Source organism: Lathyrus oleraceus, chromosome 6, assembly GCF_024323335.1.
Source record: "Lathyrus oleraceus cultivar Zhongwan6 chromosome 6, CAAS_Psat_ZW6_1.0, whole genome shotgun sequence".
In the NCBI taxonomy this organism is placed as follows: domain Eukaryota; kingdom Viridiplantae; phylum Streptophyta; class Magnoliopsida; order Fabales; family Fabaceae; genus Lathyrus; species Lathyrus oleraceus.
In genome coordinates this window covers 445981945-446004894 of record NC_066584.1, presented here as the reverse complement: position 1 = coordinate 446004894, position 22950 = coordinate 445981945, and the positions used below count along the sequence as shown (strand labels likewise).

Below are 22950 nucleotides of genomic sequence, written 5' to 3'. Positions count from 1 at the left end.
TGATTGCTCTGACTTTCTCATTTCACATTGAGAATACGTAGGCACGAGGATGCGAATCCTTGGCGAGCATATTTCTAATTATTCCTTCTTCGCCTTAGGGCATCATTCATACCTTTCACAACCCATTACCTACCTTCGATCATAAACCGTTCACCCAGTGATGTACTGTCTCTTTGACATCGAGATACACTTTCTTTGGAATTCCATATACACCCTTTTAGGACGCCTAACGAATAGTCCGCATTTCATGCCTAGAGTTGTTTGGCTCTTATCCCAAACATTTAATTCCTTCTTTTTTGGCTAACACCCTATCGCGGTCAGAGTTGTTTCCCTCTATGGTAGAAATCTTATTTCTCTTATGGATTCCAATACACTTTCCTGTTTCGATTTCAAACAATATTTCTTCAGTCACTTATTACCAAATATCCAATTTTGTGACTTTGTTCACTTCATCCATTCATTTCCATGATAACTTCATATTCTACCTTCATTCACTCCATGTGATATACTTATTCTTTGAGCCAAATACACTATACCTTTGTGCTCCATCTTGTACCTCCTTGTGAACCAAGAGTTGTTTGGCCCTTACCCCAAACACCAAATTTCTCTCTTTTTCGGTTGTCCCCGTACAGTGATACAAGTGTTATATGCCCTCACTTGTCGGTTCATACCTGTTTACTCGTGGGTTCACATTTTCACCCTCTTTTCGAGCTCAAATCACACAATCCTTTGGTTCAAATCATACCTTTTATCACACTTCTTTCCACCTCCCACCACTAGTTTCTTGAACTACGGAGCTCTGAATTCCTTATTGCACTATAAGGATACGTATGCATGAGGGCCCTAATCCTCGCCCTAATCCTCACCGAGCACTCTATCTATTTTCTCTTCCTTTTCCAATTCTTTTGCGAGTAATCTTTAGATGTCACACTTATTCAAGCGATAACAATCAAAATGGTTCCCATGGAGTACCATGGATGTTTGGGGTGCTAATACCTTCCCCTTGCATAACCGACTTCCTTATCCAGCATATCTCTTTCCCCCGGGTTTTATCGATGTTTTCCCTTCCCTTTGGGGATAAATAAAGTGTGATGGCAACTCTGTTATATGTTCAAGCGTGCGATACGATCGGGTATATTTCCGCTAGCTTCAGTTGGCGACTCTATTGGGGATACTTCGCTACTTGGAGTACTTCCTAGTCTCTAAAAGGAGTCAAGCCTAGTTTAGGTTGTTCTCTCGCTAGTTTTAGGTGTTTATCCTTATAGCTTTATCTGCTTTTATTTATCGCATTTTTACTCGCTTTATATATATATATATATATATATATATATATATATATATATATATATATATATATATATATATATATATATATATATATATATATATATATATATATATATATATATATGTTGTGCTATTGTTGGGATGGGTTAGACTACATGAGAGGAAGCTCTGTAATCGAGCTTAGTACACACATAGGTTAGACTCGTGGATAGTCGTGTACACCTGCGTTTCGTGTATTGGGTGTCACGAGAACCACACCCAGACTAGATTCACTTGGAAATACTTTTGTCCTGTGAGTATTCACTATGGCAAGGTATTTCCATTTTGAGTTGATGACTCTAGGAGACCTTCTAGGGACCATCTTGGAGCATAGTCCACACCTGTGAGGGGGGATATGGGTTTTTATTGCAGGAAACCATAGACTCCACCTACCTTGATACTCATGTTACGTCGAACTTTTTAACTTGCAACATGCGGCACTTACAGATTGTCCAGAACTTACCTGAGTTTCGAAACCATGTGACTTATTATCATCTCATCATTATATTATCATTCATCATGACCAATTTTTGCATATGCATGTCTTCTCTAGGAATCCAAGAGCCCAGTCTTTTTACCAAGCATTTGAAGCAAAGTATGAATCCCAAAAGAAAGAGCATCCACAATTACAAGTTTGCGGAACCTCAGTTGGCCGTATTTAGGGGACTTGGGGCACGTTTAGATCTGACACACAAAGACAACTTCAAGGAAGCTTATGGTAACCTTTTGGGTATTCTGAACACCAAGGTCAACATCACCGCTGTGCACACCTTGGTGCAATTCTACGATCCACCACTAAGATGCTTTACTTTCCAAGATTACCAGCTAGCGTTGACATTGGAAGAGTACTCTCATATTCTGGGTATTAGGATCAAGAACCAAGTGCCCTATATCCACACTAAGGAACTTCCTAAATATCAAGATCTTGCTGAAGCTCTGCATATGGGAAAGAAGGAAATAGAACTGAACCTGAAGCCAAAGGGTGGAATCCATGGTTTCACCTCTAGGTTTCTCGTAAACAAAGTTATCGCCTTCGCTGAAGCTGTAAGCTGGACGGCCTTCAACGTCAATCTAGCTTTACTTATCTATGGGATTGTATTGTTTTCGAATATGGAGGAGTTCATAGACTTGGCTGCTATTCACATTTTCCTGACTCAGAATTCGATTCCCACTCTTCTTGTTGATACTTACTATTCCATCCATGTGAGGACCCAGAAGAAGAAAGGGACTATCATATGTTGTACCCATTTTCTATATAGATGGTTTATTTCGCATCTACCCAGTAAAGGCCCTTTCATTGAGAACAAAGATAACTTGAAGTGGTCCCAGCGGATCATGTCCTTAAAAGCCAAAGACATTCCTTGGTATTCTCGAGTATACGATGGTGTCAAGCTCATCCTCGATTATGGGGATTTTCCTCATGTACCTCTTCTTGGTACAAAAGGAGGGATCAACTACAACCCGAGGCTAGCATTGTGACAACTTTGATACCCTATGATGGACAAACCAGATCTCGAAAGTGTAGAGGGTTTTGTCTTATACGAAGGGGTCGAAGAGCCAGAGTTGATCAAGAAGATTGTCAAGGCGTTGGGATCGATTTGTCCTCAAGGAAGAGCAGAGATGGGTAAGAAGAACTGTATCACCAAGGAAGCTTACACTAGTTGGGTCAAGAGCAGAGTTAATGAGGTCTTGTTGCCGTTCCCGCACGAACCGTCCATGAGCCTGCAACCCCCCCCCCTCCCCGAGCCAGAGAACTAGCCAAATTCTGAAGTAGATGAATTGAAGAAGGTTATCAAGACCCTAGAGAAAGAGAATGCCGATCTCAAATCTAGGCTTGCTAAGATCTCATTGGAAAAGGAAACCTTGAAATTCAATCTGAATCAGAAGAGAGACCGAGTTCATCAAGAAGATGATGAGGTACAGACAGAGGTCTTCAAAAGACTCAAAGTGGGTGACACTCTCAAAGGGACTTATGCCAGCCTGACAACAAAAAAGAAGCAGTTAGCCGAAGCCCAATGTCGAGCCAGCAAAGCAGAACTAGAACACATGGAACAAATGAAGAAACTTCAAAGCCTGTTAGAAGCTTGTAAGAAAGAGTTGAAGGATGAGAAAATCCGCAACAAACAGCTAGAAGTCATCCTTTGCCAAAACCAGTACGAGATGAATCAGAGACTAGAAGAGATTTGAGAGTTGAAGGTACAATCACATGGGAACCTGAAAGACAACAACACACAAGTGAATGAGCATCCTGAAGACCTCTTCAATCGGGGGAAGACAATTGTGAACAACATTCCGAGCGAGCCAGATCATAACCCACCACTTGAAGGGAGTGCGATGTTGGGAAAGTGGGGCGCCTGCCTGTCCCCCAAATCTCAGACTTACTATGAAAAGCTGTTATCCAATTGCTTCTAGTCGCTTGTAATTCACTAGATTGAGGTCAGATAGGACTAATGTGACCCTCTTGTAGCCGGTGGGCATTTCCTTGATGTACTTATATTCCGCTTTATCGACATTGAATAAAAGAGTTTCTCGATTATTGGCTTCATAAACTGTCTCTCTTTATTTTATTTATAATTTCTTGTGTTAAATGAACAAACTCTCAGATTCCCTGGAACTGTTTTCCTTTACAAAAAATAATAATAAAAAGTATAATGAATGCATATATCAAATCCTTTTGAATACATACATGCATCCACGCATTTATTTTCCAAAAGGTGTCAGAAAACAAAATGCTTACACTCGTCGTTTTGCCACAGCAACAACGACGACTCGTCATCAGTACTACACACATTCCAACAAGTTAAGAATCATGCCCGAATACGAAGTTAACAACGCTGCCGTTCGTGAATCCCTTGCCCAGGTGCAAGGTGAAATGAATCTGTTCAGGGGAAACATGGAGGCTATCATTGAGATCCTCCAATCTCAGAGGAACCCTGCCTCTGCTGGTGCCAATGTCACCCATGCTGCTGGGGTGACCATTCCTAATGCTGCTCCTGGCACTACCGTTGACACTCCGGCGGAAACTGTTGTGCCTAACTCTAGGAACCGTCAGATGGTCCCCATGGACCCTGCTAGGCTTGATGCTGCCTATCCGTGGGGAATGCCCCCACACCTAGCTACCAGTCTTTCTAGCGGGGGAGCTTTCTTCCCTCACTCGGCTCTCTCCGCCGCTGCCACTGCTAGAAATGTTGGTTTCCCGTGGGCTCTCCCCACTCTCCAAACTACTCCAATCGATGTTGTTGATCCAGATAACAACCAGGGTCAGGTTCCTGACGACCTCCCCAATGATGAAGAGGACTACTGAGGCCCGCATCTCCACTTCCAACTTCCCAATCAAACCGCTCAAGCTGTGAGCACGGGCCAGGTTCCGGCTTTTCCTTTTGGTTACCCTAGGGCAACCTCCATGCCCATGTTGACATACCCTGCATCCCAGCATGCATAGATAGGGGCACCTCAGGCCCCTAATGCTCAGGCTAGAATGCAATATCCTCAACCTACTCATGCTGCTCAGACTGTGCCACCAAGTTTCTCCTACCCGCCTCAAATGTGGTTCACCCCGAACATGCCTGCACCGATCACTCCAAAAGCTTCTTGATCGGTCAGTCAGGTCGTTCCTCCCACTATTGATCTGGTCAAACCTGCGGATTACCAGCTCTTGGACGACAGAATAAGGGCCATTAAGGGTTTCTCTTCCTTTGGTATAGATGCTCGAGACCTCTACTTGGTCCCGAATGTGGTGTTACCTCAGAAATTCAAGGTGCCTGATCTTCCAAAGTACAAGGGCCTCAGTTGTCCCCGTAGTCACCTCACCATGTTTTGTAGGAAAATGGCCTCACACATTGATAATGACAACCTCTTGATCCATTGCTTCCAATATAGCCTGGTTGGGGCCTCCTTGGATTGGTACATGAGTCTGGAGCGTTCAAAGATCCGGTCTTGGAGGGAGCTCTCTGAGGAATTCTTGAAATAATATAAGTACAACCTTGACATGGCTCCGACAAGGCTTTAGTTACAGAATCAATCTCAAAGATCTAATGAAACTTTCAAGGAATATGCTCAACGTTGGCACGAAATGGCGTTTAGGGTTCGGCCAACATTATCTGACAATGAATTAGTAGACATCTTCATGGGTACGCTGCAAGGGTTGTATTTTGAAAAGATGGTTGGCAGTTCATCGACAAATTTTGCTGACATGGTAACCATTGGGGAACATGATGAGAGTGGGTTAAAATCAGGGAAAGTCACAGACACGACCGCCCAGCAGACAACCAACAAGAGACCGCATAAGGGCTTCGCTAAAAAGAAAGAAGGGGAAGAAACGCTGTAACGGCGAAGGCTCGCCCCCGATATCAATTTCTGATGGCCCCTATGCCATATTACCCGTATTTGTACGTCGCCGCAGCTCAATACCAGCAACCGCCTTTCTAGTATCAAACGCGGAAAGGAAATCAACAATCAACACCCGCTCAGAAAAATCCAAACCAACAATATAATAGCGACAACAGAGGATGAAACCGAGGTCAGAATAATAGAGGCAACTTTGGTGATCGTCCCCAATTTGATAAGATCCCGGTGCCATACGTATAGTTAGTGCCGTATCTAATCCATGTGGGAGCTATTGTACCGAGAGAACTACCAGCAGCTTCTCCTCCTTTCAATCGCCGTTACAATCCTAATGCCACATGAGCTTTCCACGCAGGGTATATAGGATATTCCACCGAAGACTGTTGGACCCTCAAAAAAAGGATCCAAGAGTTAATTGACCAAAAGATTCTGTCATTTTCCGAAGAAAAACCAAACGTAAAGATAAATCCTTTTCCAAATCATAGCGGTGCGGCAGTCAACATCGTGATAGAAGAGGAAAATACCGAAGTTATATTGAGGGTTGAAGAAGTAAAGACTCTGATGTCCATTGTATTGCAAAAGCTTGGACAATTTGGGTTTCTAGAAAGGGCACATGATGATTGCACAGTGTCGCATCTCGAAAAATACGATTCCTCGCGATAGTCGCGGAAATATTTATATTCGAACAGAGTTGCCACCGAACTTTATTTATCCCATTGAAGGAATAGGGAAATATCGATAAAACATTTTAGAAAATGGAATAATGGTCGTTGCAACCATATTCGGGTTCGGGAGTCGATTACGCAAGGGGAAGGTATTAGCACCCCTCACGTCTGTTGTACTCAACGGGAACCTTTTAGTCTAATTTGCTATTTGAATGTTAGTTAAATGTTATTTGCTTTCTTCGAGTAATTAGAGTTGATAATAGAGATGGATGACGACCTCAGGAGGGGGAAATGGGAGGTTTTTTATTAGTGTGCTTGCCAAGATCTCGCAATCTCGTGCCTACGTATCCTTATGGTGCAATAAGGAAGTCAGAGCATTCGTAGTTCGTGGAACTACGGTTTTGTTGGTGTCTTTTAATGAACGGTTGTGTAGATCGCGTCCTAAAGGCTAAAAGCTGGCTTGTCTACTCTTGGCGGAGGCTTAAGCATTGGTTTGTTATGCGCGTTAGAAAGGATTAAACAGTGTTCTTTTTTAAAAGAGTTTTAGTCACGCGGGGGTGACAAGTTGAATTGATGTGTTTGGGTGTTTTGGTTAGGTTTCGATCGCGCGGGGCGAGAATCTAGTTTGATTTGTTTAAGATGTTTTTGAAGAACGACGAAAGATTGAGCAATGTGGTGCACACCAATCGTCCAATTCTTTCGAGGAATAACAAGGCGAACGCCTTCTACTCCTTTTTCGTTCGAATTATTTTGAAAGTTTGTTTGTGGATGTTGAATATGCACGGTAGTGAGGCGTGCGCCTCCTACTTGCTTATTCAAAGAATAATGAGGCGAGCGCCACCTATTCCCTTATCCAAGTTTATTTAAAGTATTTTAATCGGAAGTCGATAACTTGAGCAATGTGGCGAGCGCCAATTATTCAAATAATCGAGAGATGGTGAGGCGAACGCCTCCCATCTTTTGTCATCTGAAGTTTAATTTATAAAAGATATGTTTTTGGACGTTGTAATTGATATGTGAAAATAGTTTGAATTTGAATTTGTAGGTTTGTTTGGAAAATCGATGATTTGAGCAATGTGGCGTACGCCAATTATTCAAATAATCAAGGAATGGCGAGGCGAACGCCTCCCATTCAATCGATTAAAGTTTAAGTTATTTATTTTTCTGAAATTGTATTTGATCAAAAAGGTGATTTGAATTTATTCGATTGCGATTTTAATTTGATGACAAAAATTCGAGCAATATGGCGTACGCCAATTATTCGAATAATCGGAAGATAGTGAGGCGAACGCCTCCTATCCTTTTATTATCGGAAATTTAGAATTTAGAATGTTTTAGAAATCGTATTTAATTTGGAAGAAATGATTTGAATATTATGGTTTGAGGTTTTAATTAAATGACGAAAATTCGAGCAAGATGGCGAACGCCAATTATTCGAATAGTCGAGAGATAGTGAAGCGGACGCTTACTATTCTCCTTTTCATCCAAAAATTAATTATTAAAATGAAGCTTTTAGAAATTATAAATAAATCGGGGAAATGATTTTAATTTTATGGAATTTTTTTAGGATTTTAATTGAATGACGAAAATTCGAGCAATATGGCGAACGCCAATTATTCGAATAATCGAGAGGTAGTGAAGCGTACACTTACTATCCTCCTTTTCATCCAAAAAATTAATTTTTAAAATAAAGTTTTTAGAGTTTATAATTAATTAGGAGTAGTCATTTTGAAAGGATGATACCATGAACACAAAATATTTTCTAAATATTATTCTTTATGCTTTTTATTATTTTGATTATTTCTTTCCATCTATTTAGAACAACAACCTCTTATAAAAAAACTACAAAAAAAAACAGTTGGGATAATAGATGAGCACACGAAGCCCAAAACCCCACGGCCCAATCACAAATTCTGGAATAAAATAAACTTGTAAAGAAAACTCAACAACAGTATGATGGTATCAATCCAAATATGCTATGATAAGCCATTAAGGTTGCTGATACGTGGCATCAAGTAGGGAAAGGAAATTAGAAGAAACGTTGGACAGTGGGAAATTGGTACCCAGCTTTTGAATAGCCATGATAAAGTTTTTAATTAATACCATAAAAAAGCAATAAATAAAAAGAACAAAAGCATTAATGTAAAATAAATGAAACGTCGTTTCCCTTCTCCTATGATCGACAGCTATGGCCAAGGACTTTAAAAGTCACACCTACTTAGTAATTCCATTGGTACACAGAACCATTCAAGAATCCATTTCTAATAAAGGGAATTTAAAAGAAAATCAAAGAATATACTGCATAGCGATAATGTTTTTTTTTTAAAAGCATTAGTCTCTTCAACTTCACCCTCTCTCTCCACAAATTCATTAGATTCCTCTCAGTTTTTGATTTCTCTTCCTGCATACGCTCCACTCACACGTTCCAACAAAAGAAACAAACCTAAACCTATTGCAGATTCATCCGCCTAAACGTCCTAAATTCATGCATCCATAAGTAACGTTTATCAACGATTTAAAGCAAATCGTCGACAGTCAACAATTAAAAGAAGGAAAACGCAAAATAAACAGAACAACGACGCAAGGGACATGAAACAGAGATCTACCCGATTCGGATGCTAAGGCGGTGACCCGTAGGTTGGTTCCTCTTCGTGCTCCTTTCCGGTCCTTCCTTCTTGTCTTCCCAACAAAACCCAACGGTAAACCGTCGAACTTTCTTTCGCTTTGCCCAAATGATTTCTCTTTTCTGCTTCCTTCTTCTGACTTCTGTGCTTGGTGTGATTTGGTCTAGCTCAGTGTACCCAGAGTTTCGGCGATAAACCCTGAATACCCCTTTTGTGTTTCGAGCTTTTGTGTGCGGTTTGAGGTCGAATTTCAACAGAGTAACGACGCAAAGATCAGGTCTTTTATGAAATATTGTTATGTTGTTCTTGATGTGTGTTCTAGGTTTTAGAAAAAAAATCTTGTTGTGCATATGTTGTTGTTGTTGTGGTTTAGGGTTTTTAGAAGAAATTTCTTACTGTGTGGTTGCTGTCCTCTTTTCATGAACGTTTTATGAAGAATTTTTTAAGTTTTAAAAAAACTCCTCCTTTTTCAACTTGTCTCATCCCAGATTATGTAGGATTTGATATGTTCCTATTTTAGATCAACTTTGACATGCTTTTTTGGATGTTTAGGTTAATTTTCTGGGTAAAGCTTTAAACTGAATGATTCATTTAGTTGTTTTTCAACTCTCTAAGTGCTTTTGAAAAGTGCTTTTAAAATAAGCTATTTTTGTTCTTTGCAGATTAAAACTCTGAGATGACCTGCTGTAATGGAAGGTGGATGCTCTAAGCTTCAAGACAACCTGTTTTCATGACTAAGTCCAAAGTGATTTCATCCTAATTGCTTGGTTTTGGTCATTAGGAACCTATTTCCATCTGTAGCAATTTTTCACTGTAATTACTTAGTTTAGTTTTTTTTAGACAAAATGTGTGTTTGGATTATTTGGGACTTATTGAATTAAATTTTAATTATGTAATTACCTTTTAATCTTTCAAAATTTAACTCAATATTTATTTATGCTAATCAATTTCAACTTTTAAAAACAACAAATTTCTAACTTAAGTATAATGAATTAATTTTAAAAACAACATATAATTTAAGTATAATGACTTAATTTTAAAAACAAATTTCTAATTTAAGTATAATGACTTAATTTTAAAAACAAATTTCTAATTTAAGTATAATGACTTAATTTTAAAAACAAATTTCTAATTTAAGTATAATGACTTAATTTTAAAAACAAATTTCTAATTTAAGTATAATGACTTAATTTTAAAAATAAATTTCTAATTTAAGTATAATGGCTTAATTTTAAAAACAAATTTCTAATTTAAGTATATTGACTTAATTTTAAAAACAAATTTTTAATTTAAGTATAATGACTTAATTTTAAAAACAAATTTCTAATTTAAGTATAATGGCTTAATTTTAAAAACAAATTTCTAATTTAAGTATAATGACTTAATTTTAAAAACAACACAATTCTATTTTAAATATAAAAATCTAAATAGGGGACTTTAAAAAACAACACAATTTTATTTTAATTACAAAAATATAAATATGAAACTTTTAATTTAAAAACAATACATACATGTGTCTAAAAAATGCAAATTTAATTTGGGAACCCATGAAGAACTTAGAACTTTGTATAAATATTTGGGATATGTAAATGGACTAGTAAATAGTGATCATAGAAATAATAACGTGGCTCTTAATACTGACTAATAGAAAAAATAGGTTTTGGATTAGTAATGTAAAAGGATTCAAACTACATTTTAGATTATGAACACATTTATGCAAATGGACCTTTGAAATAAAAAGATCTCATGGGTAAACCACAAATAACCGGACAAAATTGGGGTATGACACAGAGTATGCGAGTTCGATCTAGATAATTGCGAGCAGTTGAAAGGGTGTGTGCAAGAACTGATGGATCAATGGTTAATACAATTCTCCAAATCTCAAGCAGCAAAAGAAGTGGCAGTGATCGAACCAATAACAATTGTATACAGGAAAAAGAAGGTTGAAGCTCCTCCTAGGAGGATTCAGCCGATTCATTTTCGTGTTCCAACTCCGTTCCCGTATCAGAATACTAAGGCAGTGCCTTGGAATTATGAGACCATAATGTATTTGGGAGGAAGAGAAATCCGCACTTCTGACACAGGAATCGTCAACATTGCAGGAACGGGAGCCATGACTCGAAGAGGCCGTGTATTCGCTCCTAAATACACTCCTAGGGTGTCTCCAGCACCCACAGTTATCCCGCCTAAGGAGAAGGTCATTCCTGCTCCGACTCCGATCGTGACGACTGCTCAGGTGTTGACGAAGGTTATTGACAACAATAAAACTGCCGAGGCCGAAGCATCCAAGGGTAAAGAGTCGATGGTTGAGAAAGAACAGTCTGAAGATCACAAGAAGAGTATCACCTTTGAGGAAAGTCAGGAATTCCTCAAACTGATCAAGAAAAGTGACTTCAAGATTATTGACCAGTTCGAAATTCTGGTATCAGATATGAGATGTCGAAGGTAATGTCACGATACTAATATCTGAATAATACAAACAGAATAAAGATAAAGAATAGTAATGCAAGAGACACAAACAATTGTTAACCCAGTTCGGTGCAACTCACCTACGTCTGGGGGCTTCCAAGCCAAGAAGGAAATCCACTAAAATAGAATCAGTTCAAAGACTCTCAGTAAACTACACAAGTTACAGTCTTTTTCACCTAATCTCTACCCGTGTGACTTCTACCGAAGAACTCTTAGATATGAGATCCCATCTCACTCCCCCTCAATCACACCAGTGATATTAAACAAGAATTACAATGAAAAGAAGACACTCTTCAAAGACACACACTTGATCTTACTTAACAACTTCAATCAAGTAGACACACACTCATGCTTAAAAGCTTTGAGTGACAAAATACAACTCACAAATCAGACCAATTTAATCATCAATGGATGAATTGAATGGCTTATAAGTCACATGACCACACAAGATTTAAACTCTTATTCTCTCTCAATATTTCGCTCTGTATTTCTTGTGTATCAAATTAGGTTTTCCATGTCCTTTTTATAGAAGCATTTGGCTGGGCTTGGACATCATAAAACCCTAAAACTATTTTCCTTTTAAATCTTCTCATGACAGTTGGTTAGATCTCTTTGGAAAATAAGTTAAATCACGTTGTAATCATTGATTGATTGCATTTGCAATTAACTCATCAATCAAACATAGATTGCCATTAAAAGCGCAATCACATAACACATAACATTCAAACTGAATATTCTGTGTACAGATGTCATGACATAGGGTCTGACATCCTGGAACAATCCTGCATAATTCCATTTTAAATATCCAGCAGGTACATAATATCTTATGTTAAGACATTACATGTAACATCTTGTGAACATTCTTTGTTTTACCAAAATTATTGCCAACACTTAGAACCAACAAACTCCCCCTTTGGAAAATTTTGGCTAAAACATATATCTGTCCATTTTGTTCACAAGAAAAAACTCATCAGCAGTTTAAGCAGCAACAGAAGCAAACACAATTACTAGTTATAACAGCAACTAGTAATACACATAAAAAAAACATGGGTACTTCTTCTCCCTCTAAGTCTGTACAACACAGACATCTCCTTCAACAATAACAGCACCTGTAACATTCAGAGTTACCCTCTGACATCTTCTTCAACATCACATGTGCAACACAGAATATGCATCAGACATCTTCTTCAACATCACAGAATAGAACATCAGTTTGTCCCACATCAAACATCTCCTTCAACATCAGCTTTTCATCTGTTTGTTTAGCTAGCTAGCTACATCAACACTGCAAATCCACATCTCCATATAATCACTCTGCAGTTCTCCACATAATCACTCTACAGTCTTCCACATAATCACTTCTCCCCCTTTTTAGTCAAAATAGACCAAAGGTGGCCAATTAGACAAAATAAATGTCAAGCAGTCAGTAGAGAATGTCACAAAAGATGTTATAACATATAAAATGTTAAAACACAATGTCAGGAGATACAAAACATAATTATACACAACTGCAATAGTTGAGATAATCAGAAATCCATGGAACTCATAAAGAGCCCAAATATTACATCATGGCATCAGAAAGACTGCCAAAACAAACCATTAAACAGAAAAACATAAAAACATCCAAGCTCCCAAAACATCCAAAACAGCATCCAGAACAGCAGTCTTCATAACAGGGGGACCATCACAACTTAGTCTGAGGAAGTAGCATCTTCTTCACCTTCAGATTCAGAACTGCCACTAGATTGATCTTGAGAATTGGACCTCTCACTTGAGGTATGGGCATCTGACTCCTTGGTTGTACCAACCTTATCCATCTCTTCCTGTTCCAAGCTACTAATGAGAACCTCTAAAGCCTCTTTCCTAGCCTTAGCAACCCTAATCCCAGTTTCCAGCTCCTTACAAGTTTCCTTCAATTGAGCAATCAAGCCACCTTGAGAGGCTGGCTCCTTCCTTGCAGATGTCATGACAATATCATTGACATGACTTCCCTCAAATAACTTGTAGTGAATGGACAATGGAGGCTTCCTTCTGTTGGGAATATCACTTGTGTTTAGAATACCAGGTTGCTGGCTTAAAATTATTCCACAAATGATAGAGGGAAAGGCAATTGGTAGCTTTAATGCATTAGTGGAGGCATGTCTAACAATTTGTTCAAACATGAACCTTCCAAAATCAAAGTTGAGCCTGGTTCCAATAGCATATATAATCCTTCCAAGACCATTAGAGATAGTTGAGATATGGTTTGTTGGCACCCAGTTGGCTGAACCAATCTTATGCAAGATGGAATATTTAACAGTTAATTTGCCAGCTAATAGATGCTTTTTACTTGGCCATTCCTTGACTTGGCCAGCAGTAATTATCCTACAGACTTCATTGTCTGTAGCCTCTAACTCCACACCTCCTTCAGTTCCTCTTCCTAGGAACTTATTGATAACAGCAAGGGAGAACCTCACACACCTTCCTCTCACAAAGACCTTGCAGAATTCTTTACTACTCTTGTCAGAAATATCCTCTGCGATATTCACCACAAATTCCTTCACTAAACCTTCAAAACATTGGGGTAGTGAAACAACTGTTTTCATCAAACCAGCAGTCTTGATCAATTCCATCACCTCCTTCACTTCTACAGCTTCTTTCCCTAGCTCTCTCTCCACAACAACTCTCCTTTGAATAACAAACTTCCACTTGGCAGCACCATCTTCCAGATGGAAGGAAATGTTGTCCAAATGGACAGCTGCAACCTTAGCTGGAGACTTTTTAAGAGTCTGCCTTTTAGTAGGAGAGATGTCTGGGACATCGTCTTCGACATCATCTTCAGAATTAGAGCTTTCTCTGATATTCCTCTTCTTGACCTTTACCTTACTCCATGATATAGAGGGTCCTACTGCAACAGTCTTCTTTATAGTTCTGGCTGTCAACACCTCAGCCACAGTCTTGCCTTTCCTGGTCTTCATTTTCCTTGCAACACTTGGTTTCAAGTGATGAACCAAGGTGTCATCTTTTTCTTCTGAACTCTCTTCCTCCAAATCGATTACTCTCTCAGCAGTGTCAGGCTTCTTAGAGTGAGAAGCATCTATAGGATCTTTGCTAGGCATGGTTTTTCTTAGAGAGCATAGTCCCTCAGCAGCAATGCCTTTTTCTGATCTAGATGAATCATCATCTTTCTTAGTTTGAGGTTCCATCTCAGGTGAGGGGTCCCTTCTAGACAGAGGGGTTGAAACACCCTTGACTGCATGTCCTTCGTTTAGAATCCTAGTAACTAGGTTCCTAATGACACGATCTGTATAGTGCAAGTCATCTTTAGGAGGAGAGTTTTCTGAGTTGTTACCTTGATTGTTTCCAGTCGTGGGAGAAGGGCCAGAGGCGTCACCTGGGATAACAGAAAGTGGAATAACATTCAGCACGTCTTCATCTAGAAACTCCATGGAGAGAGTCCTTGCTTTATGAGTGGGGTTTGAACTAGAGGATGAGGGATGTTGAGACATTTCTTTGAACTTTTGAGAGAAATGTGGTTGCCCTAGCATAGGTTGTCTGAGAAGTTGGATGAAGATGGAAATGGTTGTGTTGAGGTAGCGTATGGAAATGACATAGATACTAGTTCCAATACTAGGTAATGATTCATCATAAATGAGGCACTTTCTTTTAAGTGGGCAGATAATATTTTTATTACCTTTTCCACTCCACTTTAATTGCTATAAATTCTCATGAAAGCAAATCCCCAATTTCCCTTTTAAACATTCAAACTGATTAGCATCCCTAGCCTTTGTAAATTTGCCAGCTAATTGCATTTCATGCTTTAGTGTTGTGATTTCCACAAATTTTCTAATGAAGTGTTGACAAGTATCAATGTGCGTAGTCCTACTGTGCTGAATAGGATTTTTGGAAATAGTTATACCACTCAGATTGTCATAGTACAATGTCATGACATCTTGTGTGACATTGTATTTAGTCAACATTTGTTTCAACCAACCCTGTTGAGAACAGCTACTTCCAGCTGCTATGTATTTAGCTTGATACTTTCAAATGTGAGGAGCAGGTGTCCTTTTATGATCTACATTCTCCATGCCACCCTTGTTCTTGGCATAATTGCTTTGAGATAGAAAAATAGACTCTTCTATCTGCTTGACTTATAGCTTAAGTCCAACAGGACTCATCTCAACCTTAGACTGCATTTGTTTAATAACATGTTTTACCATCTGATCTGACCTCCCACCAAACCCAATATTATCCACATCTATTTGAACTACCATGAGTTTTTCTCTCACATATAGGATCTTGTCAATACCTCCCCTCCTGAGCCCATTGTTAGTGAGGAACATTATGAGTCTCTCATACCAAGCCCCAGGAGCTTGCTTCACACCATAGAGGGCTTTCTTCAATTTGTACACATGCTTTGGAGGGTTTGAATTTGTGAGTCCTTTAGGATGTTCAACATATTCCTCCTCTCTCAAGTAGCCATTCAAGAAGGCATTCATTTGGAATAGTTTGAACCTTAGAATACATGTCACTCCCTAATGGACTTAGGGCCAGCTATGACATTTGTTCTTTCAGGCCTGGGAACCAGTTCCCATACTTCGTTCCTCTTGAATTTACCTAACTCCTTCTGTATGGCATTGATCTAGAACTCATCAGTCAAGGTTTCCTTGACATTCCTGGGCTTGGACACAAAGCAGCCATGTGAGATCACTTTCCTTGATCTAGTTGTGACTCTTTTATTTGGATCTCTCTTAATGATATCTTTGGTATGATCCTTCTGAACTCTGATGGAGGGTCCCTTGTTGATTTTGTCAGGTTCAGCTTGAGGAGGTTCATTCTCCTTATCTGAGAAATCAGTTGGGGAATCATTCATAGATATGTCAACACCGTCTGTGACATTAGTTTGTCGGTCATCAACCACAACAGTAATAGATACCATTGTAATACCTCAAAATTTGCCCCCCTCATTCATGCATTCATTTTTAGGTCATTTAACATTTCATATTGCATTTCATCATGTCAATCGGAATTAGATCCAAGAAGCTTGAATATCATCCAAGACACTTTGTGGGTCCTATCTGGGTGATCAGTCAACACAAGGGAATGACTTGAGATACTTCCAACATGTTCAAATGGGGTCTATTCATCAGTCAAAACTTTAATCTTGAAGGAGCAAAAGTTTGTTCATGAGCTGTCATGCTCGCTAGGCGAGCAGAATGGGTCGCCTAGCGAGTCCCAAGAAAAGCCACCAGAATCACCTACGCTTAGAGGAATTTCTTGAACTGTCATGCTCGCTAGGCGAAGCCCGTGCGTTTAAAAAAAATAATAATAAATAAATAAATAAATAAATAAAATGTAACAGAAAAATATTGGACTTGGACCTCTCTCATTTGAGCCCACAAAGCCACGAAAATCAGGTTATAAATTCTGAAATTTCAGTAAAGGAAAAAGAAAGAGAGAGAGGGAGAATTGGTGAAAGCTGAAAACACTCTGAAGTTTCCTTGGAACAAAACCCTAGAGAGATTCTAACTAATTCAGAGCAACCTCCAGAGACTGAAGGGAACTCATCTGCAAAGAACCAATTCCCTCTCATATAAACCCTAAGATTGTTCTGCAAAGCCAACGGTGCAATTCAATTTCAATCGATCCTCCCCAATCAGGTATGCCCTATTTCCACTACTTTATACTTTCAACCTGAAATTTCTGAATGTATGAGGTATTATGGGTGAATTTGGAAGAGTGGGTATCGTTAGATTTTGCATGTGGGCACATGTTTTAGTATGTATGTCATGCCTTGATGTGTGGATCCTTGCCCCCTGACTTTGAGTTTTGATACCCTTTTAATGCATTTGTTTGACAAGAGGTTTATGCCTCATACCCTTGGTTGATTTTTGTGAGCTTTTTGTGAACTTTAATGGCATGATTCATGTGATTCTCTGTTTGGTGCAACTCTTGATTGCACTCCATCTTGTTTCTCTAACCTGTTTGTTGAGTTTTTTTGTGAGGGCTCACATACTCTTGCAGGGATAGCTTGCTTGGTGTTCCACTTTATTTGTGGGATACCATTTGGAGGTTTATTCCGATTACTTGTACTTACTTTCTTTCTTTGGTGGTGCCAGCTTGAGAGATCTCTGGGTTTCTTGTCTCTGTAGTTGTTATTACTTCGGATTTTTATCCGTGTGGTAGATCTCTTGATCCCTTTATTTTCCCTGCATTTTACCGCTTTCTTAGCTGGAAGACCTCGACAGGAGGCAATGTTTTCTTTTGTTTGTTTACTTTGGTGCCCAAAGACCTCCATAAAGAGGCAATTGACGGATAAAAGGGATTAGCAGTCAATCCCCCGTTATTCAGTGTGTCGTTCTTTAAGATCACACTACGTGTCGATGCTTCAGAACAAAAGCCCAAGATCTTTTGTCCGGTCAGTCAGTGGAGAGGGTTCCACCTTTCTGAATCCCCACTTTTTGTCATGAGCTCACCCTGTCCAGGGTTAAGAGCTATGAGGTCTTATCCTCATTACCCGTTTGATCTGCTCACCTTGACGTTCAATGTCAGTGGTTAAGAGCCCATTTGATTACCTATTCCATGGCTTGTTTGTCGAGGTTGATATGACCCCTCTTGACTAAAGCCCTACCCATGTATGTTTAAGCCCCCTTGTTGGCATTTTACTTTATGCATGTTTATTTTGTATGGTGTGATCGTTTCCCCATAGGATTGCTAGGCTTCGTATAGTCTCTCGTTTGCATGTCAATTAAGGTAGCACTGTTCCTTCGTCTAGGACTTCCTTTTTTGCATGAGCATTCCTAAAACCCAAACAAACTCATTGATTTTTCTTCTCCTAAGAACACGTTAACTCCTTCTACTACAGGCGAGTAAGTCTCCAAAGGTCGAGCATCCGGTAGATTGCGTAGTAACGTCGTTCATCTAAAAAACATAACCCTTAACCCGTAGTTAGCCGAACTACGGTTTGCTCTGATTCTCATTCCAGATGAGATACGTAGGCATAAGACGCGATGTCTTAGCGAGCACACTCCTCTTTAGCCCAAAGGCAGCCGAGCTACGAAGACTCTGATTCTCATATCCAGGTGAGATACGTATGCATTGGATGCGATATCCGTGCGAGTCATTTTCTTTTGACCCCTCTTTTAGTAAATAGTACATTAGATAAACCCACACCCTTTAGACAAGAACCACAAGAGTGGATCCCGTAGAGTACTACGGATGCGTAGGGGTGCTAATACCTTCCCTTCGCATAATCGACTCCCGAACCCAAGATTTGGTTGCGAGACCTTGTCTTTTCCTTTCCTTTTTTTCCAGGTTTACTTCGAGCGTTTCCTTTCCCTCCTTTGGGATAAATAACGCACGGTGGCGACTCTTCTGTCATTTCTTTCTTGCCGGTTGTTTTTTCGCATCTCCTTTTTCAGGTTGCGACAGCTGGCGACTCCACTGAGGACCCTGGTTTCCCTGAGCGAGTCCCTCCTAGCTTTTGTAGGTTGTTTGTTTATTGGGTGTTCATTCTTTTGTATAGTTATTTATTTTTCAGCATTTACCTGCTTCATTGCATTGTGTACATATCATTGTTGTATCTGTTGGCTCTGCTGTTGGTTTATTTGTTTGTTGGGATGGGGTGTTCTATGAGAGATAAGCCCATTACCCAGGCTTGAGTGTACACACAGGTTTTAGAGTGGATAGTCGTGAGGCTTGCGTGGCGTGTTGCTACGTTAAGTCGTTCATGAAGACCCACATCCAGACGAGGTTTCTTTTGGATATATTTTGTCCTATGGGTGTTCCATAACGGCAGATGTTCCTCTAGAAATCGTCGACTCTGGTGACCATTTCCCGAGAACTCAGTCGAGGCCTCTCCTCCGAGATGCGTTTATGTTAGCTCTGGTGGGTGCATTCTCGCTGATCAATCCGAGGACCCCGAGACTGGGAACTTGCTATTAGGATGTCTTGTTGAGGGGAGTCAATGGAGGTCTTTTATCCCGTAATAATTCCAAACCTTCAGTGGAAAACGTATTATTCTCGACTGAAGGGCCGAAGCTGACAAACTTCTGTTCTTAGAACCTACTAGTGAGGGGCGGGCTAAATTCAGGAAACCTTAACCTCCAACTAACCCGGTTTTCTGGAGCACAGTTCTGATCTTGTATTACATTCTTCAGTGGGTTTCTCTTCAGACAGTGCAACCCAACAGATATTCAAGCGGATCCAGCAATCCTGATTCCCATGTCACTGCATTGCATCACATCGTTTTGCATTCACATCATTGCATCACATCATTTTGCATTCATATCATTTAACACATGTTTATCTTTTCCCAGGGGTTTATATCTTCTTCTTGATTCTAGTCGGGGTTTTCTTCTTACACCGTTTATCAAATGTGAGACTGGAATCAAGGGGGTAGAATACCCTTTGGAATCGATAAACATGTCATTGCATTTGCATATCCATTAGCATGTCTTGCATAACAGGTACCGCCGCAGTGTTCTCAGTTGTTTGGTGTTCCACTAGCAGGATAGCTGACTCAGGCATTCACCGGTACGGTACCCGCAGAAACCACCAGAGAGCAATGGAAAGCCTACAAGCAGTGCTCGCCGAGATGAAGATCTGCATGAACCAATTCATGGATGTGGTTCAAGGGGTGGCTCAGGGACAGCAAGAGCTCAGGCAGATGATGCAGAGGAATCCCGCCACTACTCAACCAGAGACGTTGACTGATCCTCCAGCTGGAGAGGTTAACGGACCCAATGGACCGGGGCCTACCCCGATCCTACTTGTCAACTCCGGTCAACAACCCGTCCATGATGACCAGGAGGATCAGTTCCCCTTGCTTCAGGAAGACTTTGGAATGAGTCATGGTATGGACCCTATGTTTCGGAGACTGGAAGAGAGGTTGAAGGCAGTGGAAGGATAGAATCCTCTGGGAGTAGACGTTGCTGACTTGGGATTGGTCCCAGGGGTGAGGGTGCCATCGAAATTCAAGGTCCCGATATTTGACAAATACAGCGGCAACTCTTGCCCGAAGACCCATGTGCAAGCCTACTTCCGTAAAATGGTTGCATACTTTGACGATGAAAAGTTGCTTATGTACTTTTTCCAGGATAGCCTAGCTGGGGCGTCCCTGGAATGGTATATGAGGCTGGATAGAGCCCACATCCGTTGCTGGAGGGATTTGGCTGAGGCTTTCGTGAAGCAGTATCAGTACAACGCAGACATGGCTCCGGATAGAACTCAACTTCAGAATCTGTCTCTTAAAGGCAATGAGTGCTTCAGGGAATACGCTCAACGCTGGAGGGAGACAGCTTCCCGTGTTCAACCTCCTATGTTGGAGAAGGAAATGGCTAACATGTTCATGAACACTCTGCCCGGACCTTATTTTTGAGCGCCTGGTGGGTTGCAATGCCTCCAACTTTGCTGATGTAGTCTCTACCGGAGAGAGGGTAGAGAATTACCTGTAGACATACAAGACCCAGAGTGGAGGTGGATCTTCATCAGGGGTGAAAAAGTCGTTCATTCAGGGACAGAAGATGAGAGAAGGGGATGCAAGTACCATATCTTCTTATCAGAACAGGGATAACCAGAGGAATAACTTTCAGAACTATCATCAGCAATCGTATGTTGCGGCTGTGACCATTCCAGCTACAGCACCACTACAACAACAACAACAACAACCCCAGCGTCAACCAGCTCAGTACCAACCACAACAACCGGGTAACAGACCCGCTTATCAACAGAGGCCAAGGACGATGGACCGGCGTTTCGATACTCTTCCAATGTCGTACGCTCAGCTACTTTCTAGTCTTCAACAACTACAACTTGTGCAGTTACGCACTCTGGCTCCTCCCGTTGGTAGACTTCCGATGGGTTACGACGCCAACGCTAGGTGTAGCTTCCATTCTGGGGCACCTGGCCACAATATTGAGAATTGCAAAGCTTTTAAGCACGTAGTTCAGGACCTCATAGATTCAAAGGCCATCGACCTTGCACCGGCTCCGAATTTCGTCAACAATCCCATGCCCCAGCATGGTGGTGCAAATGTTAATATGATGGAAGGGGAAGCCAGATCCGTCAAAGATACGTTGAAGCTGAAGACTCCGTTGTTGGATATCAAGGGCTACTTGTTGAAGGCCGATGTTTTCCCCAGTTGTGGGAAGGGTTGTTTGGATTGTGCTACTCAGAGTGGAAGTTGTTTGAAGCTACAGCAGGGTATCCAGGTCTTGCTCGACAAAGGTATCCTCCAGGTTGAAGATTTGTCTGTCCAAGAGTCTGCGGAAGGGGTTGAGGAAGAAGTGTTTGAAGATGCTACTGATGAATTCGCAGATGGTGTTCCTACTGATTCTGTGATCCATGATGATGTTGTCGCTGATATTCCAAACATGGCGTTTGATTCTGATGTACTTGCTGAACTTGATTCCGATGTTTCGGATGTGTGTACTTCAATGCCTCAGACTCGTCAGGGGCCGATTACTTTCTCTAGTGCTGGCGTCATCCAATATGGCCAGGTCTCTGCGGTCAACGAAGAAGATGGGGATAGTGATTGAGACATCGATAATTGGGTGCGTCCGAGGATCCCGGGTGAAGTCATCAACAATTGGTCTTCTGAGGAGATTGTCCAAGTCACTTTTCCGGAGGAGTAATTTTTCTTGTTTATTCATGCATATCCAAGTCTTGCATTCCGCCCAGGGCGTAATGACTCATTGTAGGGCTCATCTATGTGGATACCTGCATTTTTTATCATAAATAAAGGACGTCTTTTTGCATTCAAATATTTTGTTCACTGTCTTTCTATTTTTGCAGTTTTCAAAAATAAAAAAAGTACATATTTGGCAATGTTTTGTTTAGTTGTCACTTCTTGTTCACACTCATAAGCATATACCATCACTCATGCAGATGCACGTCACCGGATCCTATTGATAACGGTTCTGCTATGGCTCGCTTCGACTTTGAAAATCCAATCTTTCAAGCTGAAGAAGAGGGTGATGAAGACTGTGAACTCCCTGAAGAACTTACCAGGTTATTAAAACAGATGGAAAGGGTCATTCAACCGCATCAAGAGTCTATTGAAGTGATTAATCTTGGCACCGAGGACGTCAAGAAAGAAATCAAGATAGGGGCTGCTTTGGAAGATAATGTGAAGAAAGGGCTGATTGAATTGCTGCAAGAATATGTTGACATCTTCGCTTGGTCTTATCAGGACATGCCAGGGCTTGACACAGATATTGTGGTACACCGTTTGCCTCTCAAAGAAGGTTGTCCTCCGGTCAAGCAGAAGCTCAGAAGAACAAGACCAGAGATGGCTGTCAAGATAAAGTAAGAAGTGCAAAAACAGTTGGATGCGGGGTTTCTAGCAGTCACAAATTATCCGCCATTGGTTGCAAATATCGTTCCAGTACCTAAGAAGGATGGAAAGGTATGGATGTGTGTTGACTACTGGGATCTGAACAGAGCTAGTCCTAAAGATGATTTCCCATTACCTCACATCGACGTTTTGGTGGATAACACGGCTCAGTTCTCGGTATTCTCCTTCATGGATGGCTTTTCTGGCT

The 22950-nt window shown here is 40.6% G+C and overlaps 2 protein-coding genes across 2 annotated transcripts in view; both read left to right on the top strand.

Moving 5' to 3' along the window:
• The first annotated feature begins 1923 nt into the window (after positions 1 to 1923).
• On the top strand, positions 1924 to 2805 carry LOC127096184 (uncharacterized). The gene has a single exon (XM_051034790.1). It carries the CDS (start codon positions 1924 to 1926, stop codon positions 2803 to 2805), a length of 882 nt encoding a protein of 293 aa, XP_050890747.1.
• An 8003-nt stretch (positions 2806 to 10808) lies between these two features.
• LOC127096182 (uncharacterized) overlaps positions 10809 to 22950 on the top strand; it is a 49453-nt gene continuing 37311 nt past the window's right edge. The window contains exon 1 of the mRNA XM_051034789.1: positions 10809 to 11381. Within this exon, the coding sequence (XP_050890746.1) occupies positions 10809 to 11381 (573 nt within the window). The remainder of the gene's footprint in view (positions 11382 to 22950) is intronic.

Coding starts and splice junctions, on each gene's coding strand:
- LOC127096184 (XM_051034790.1), top strand. CDS start 1,924: ATGAATCCCAAAAGAAAGAGCATCCACAATTACAAGTTTGCGGAACCT.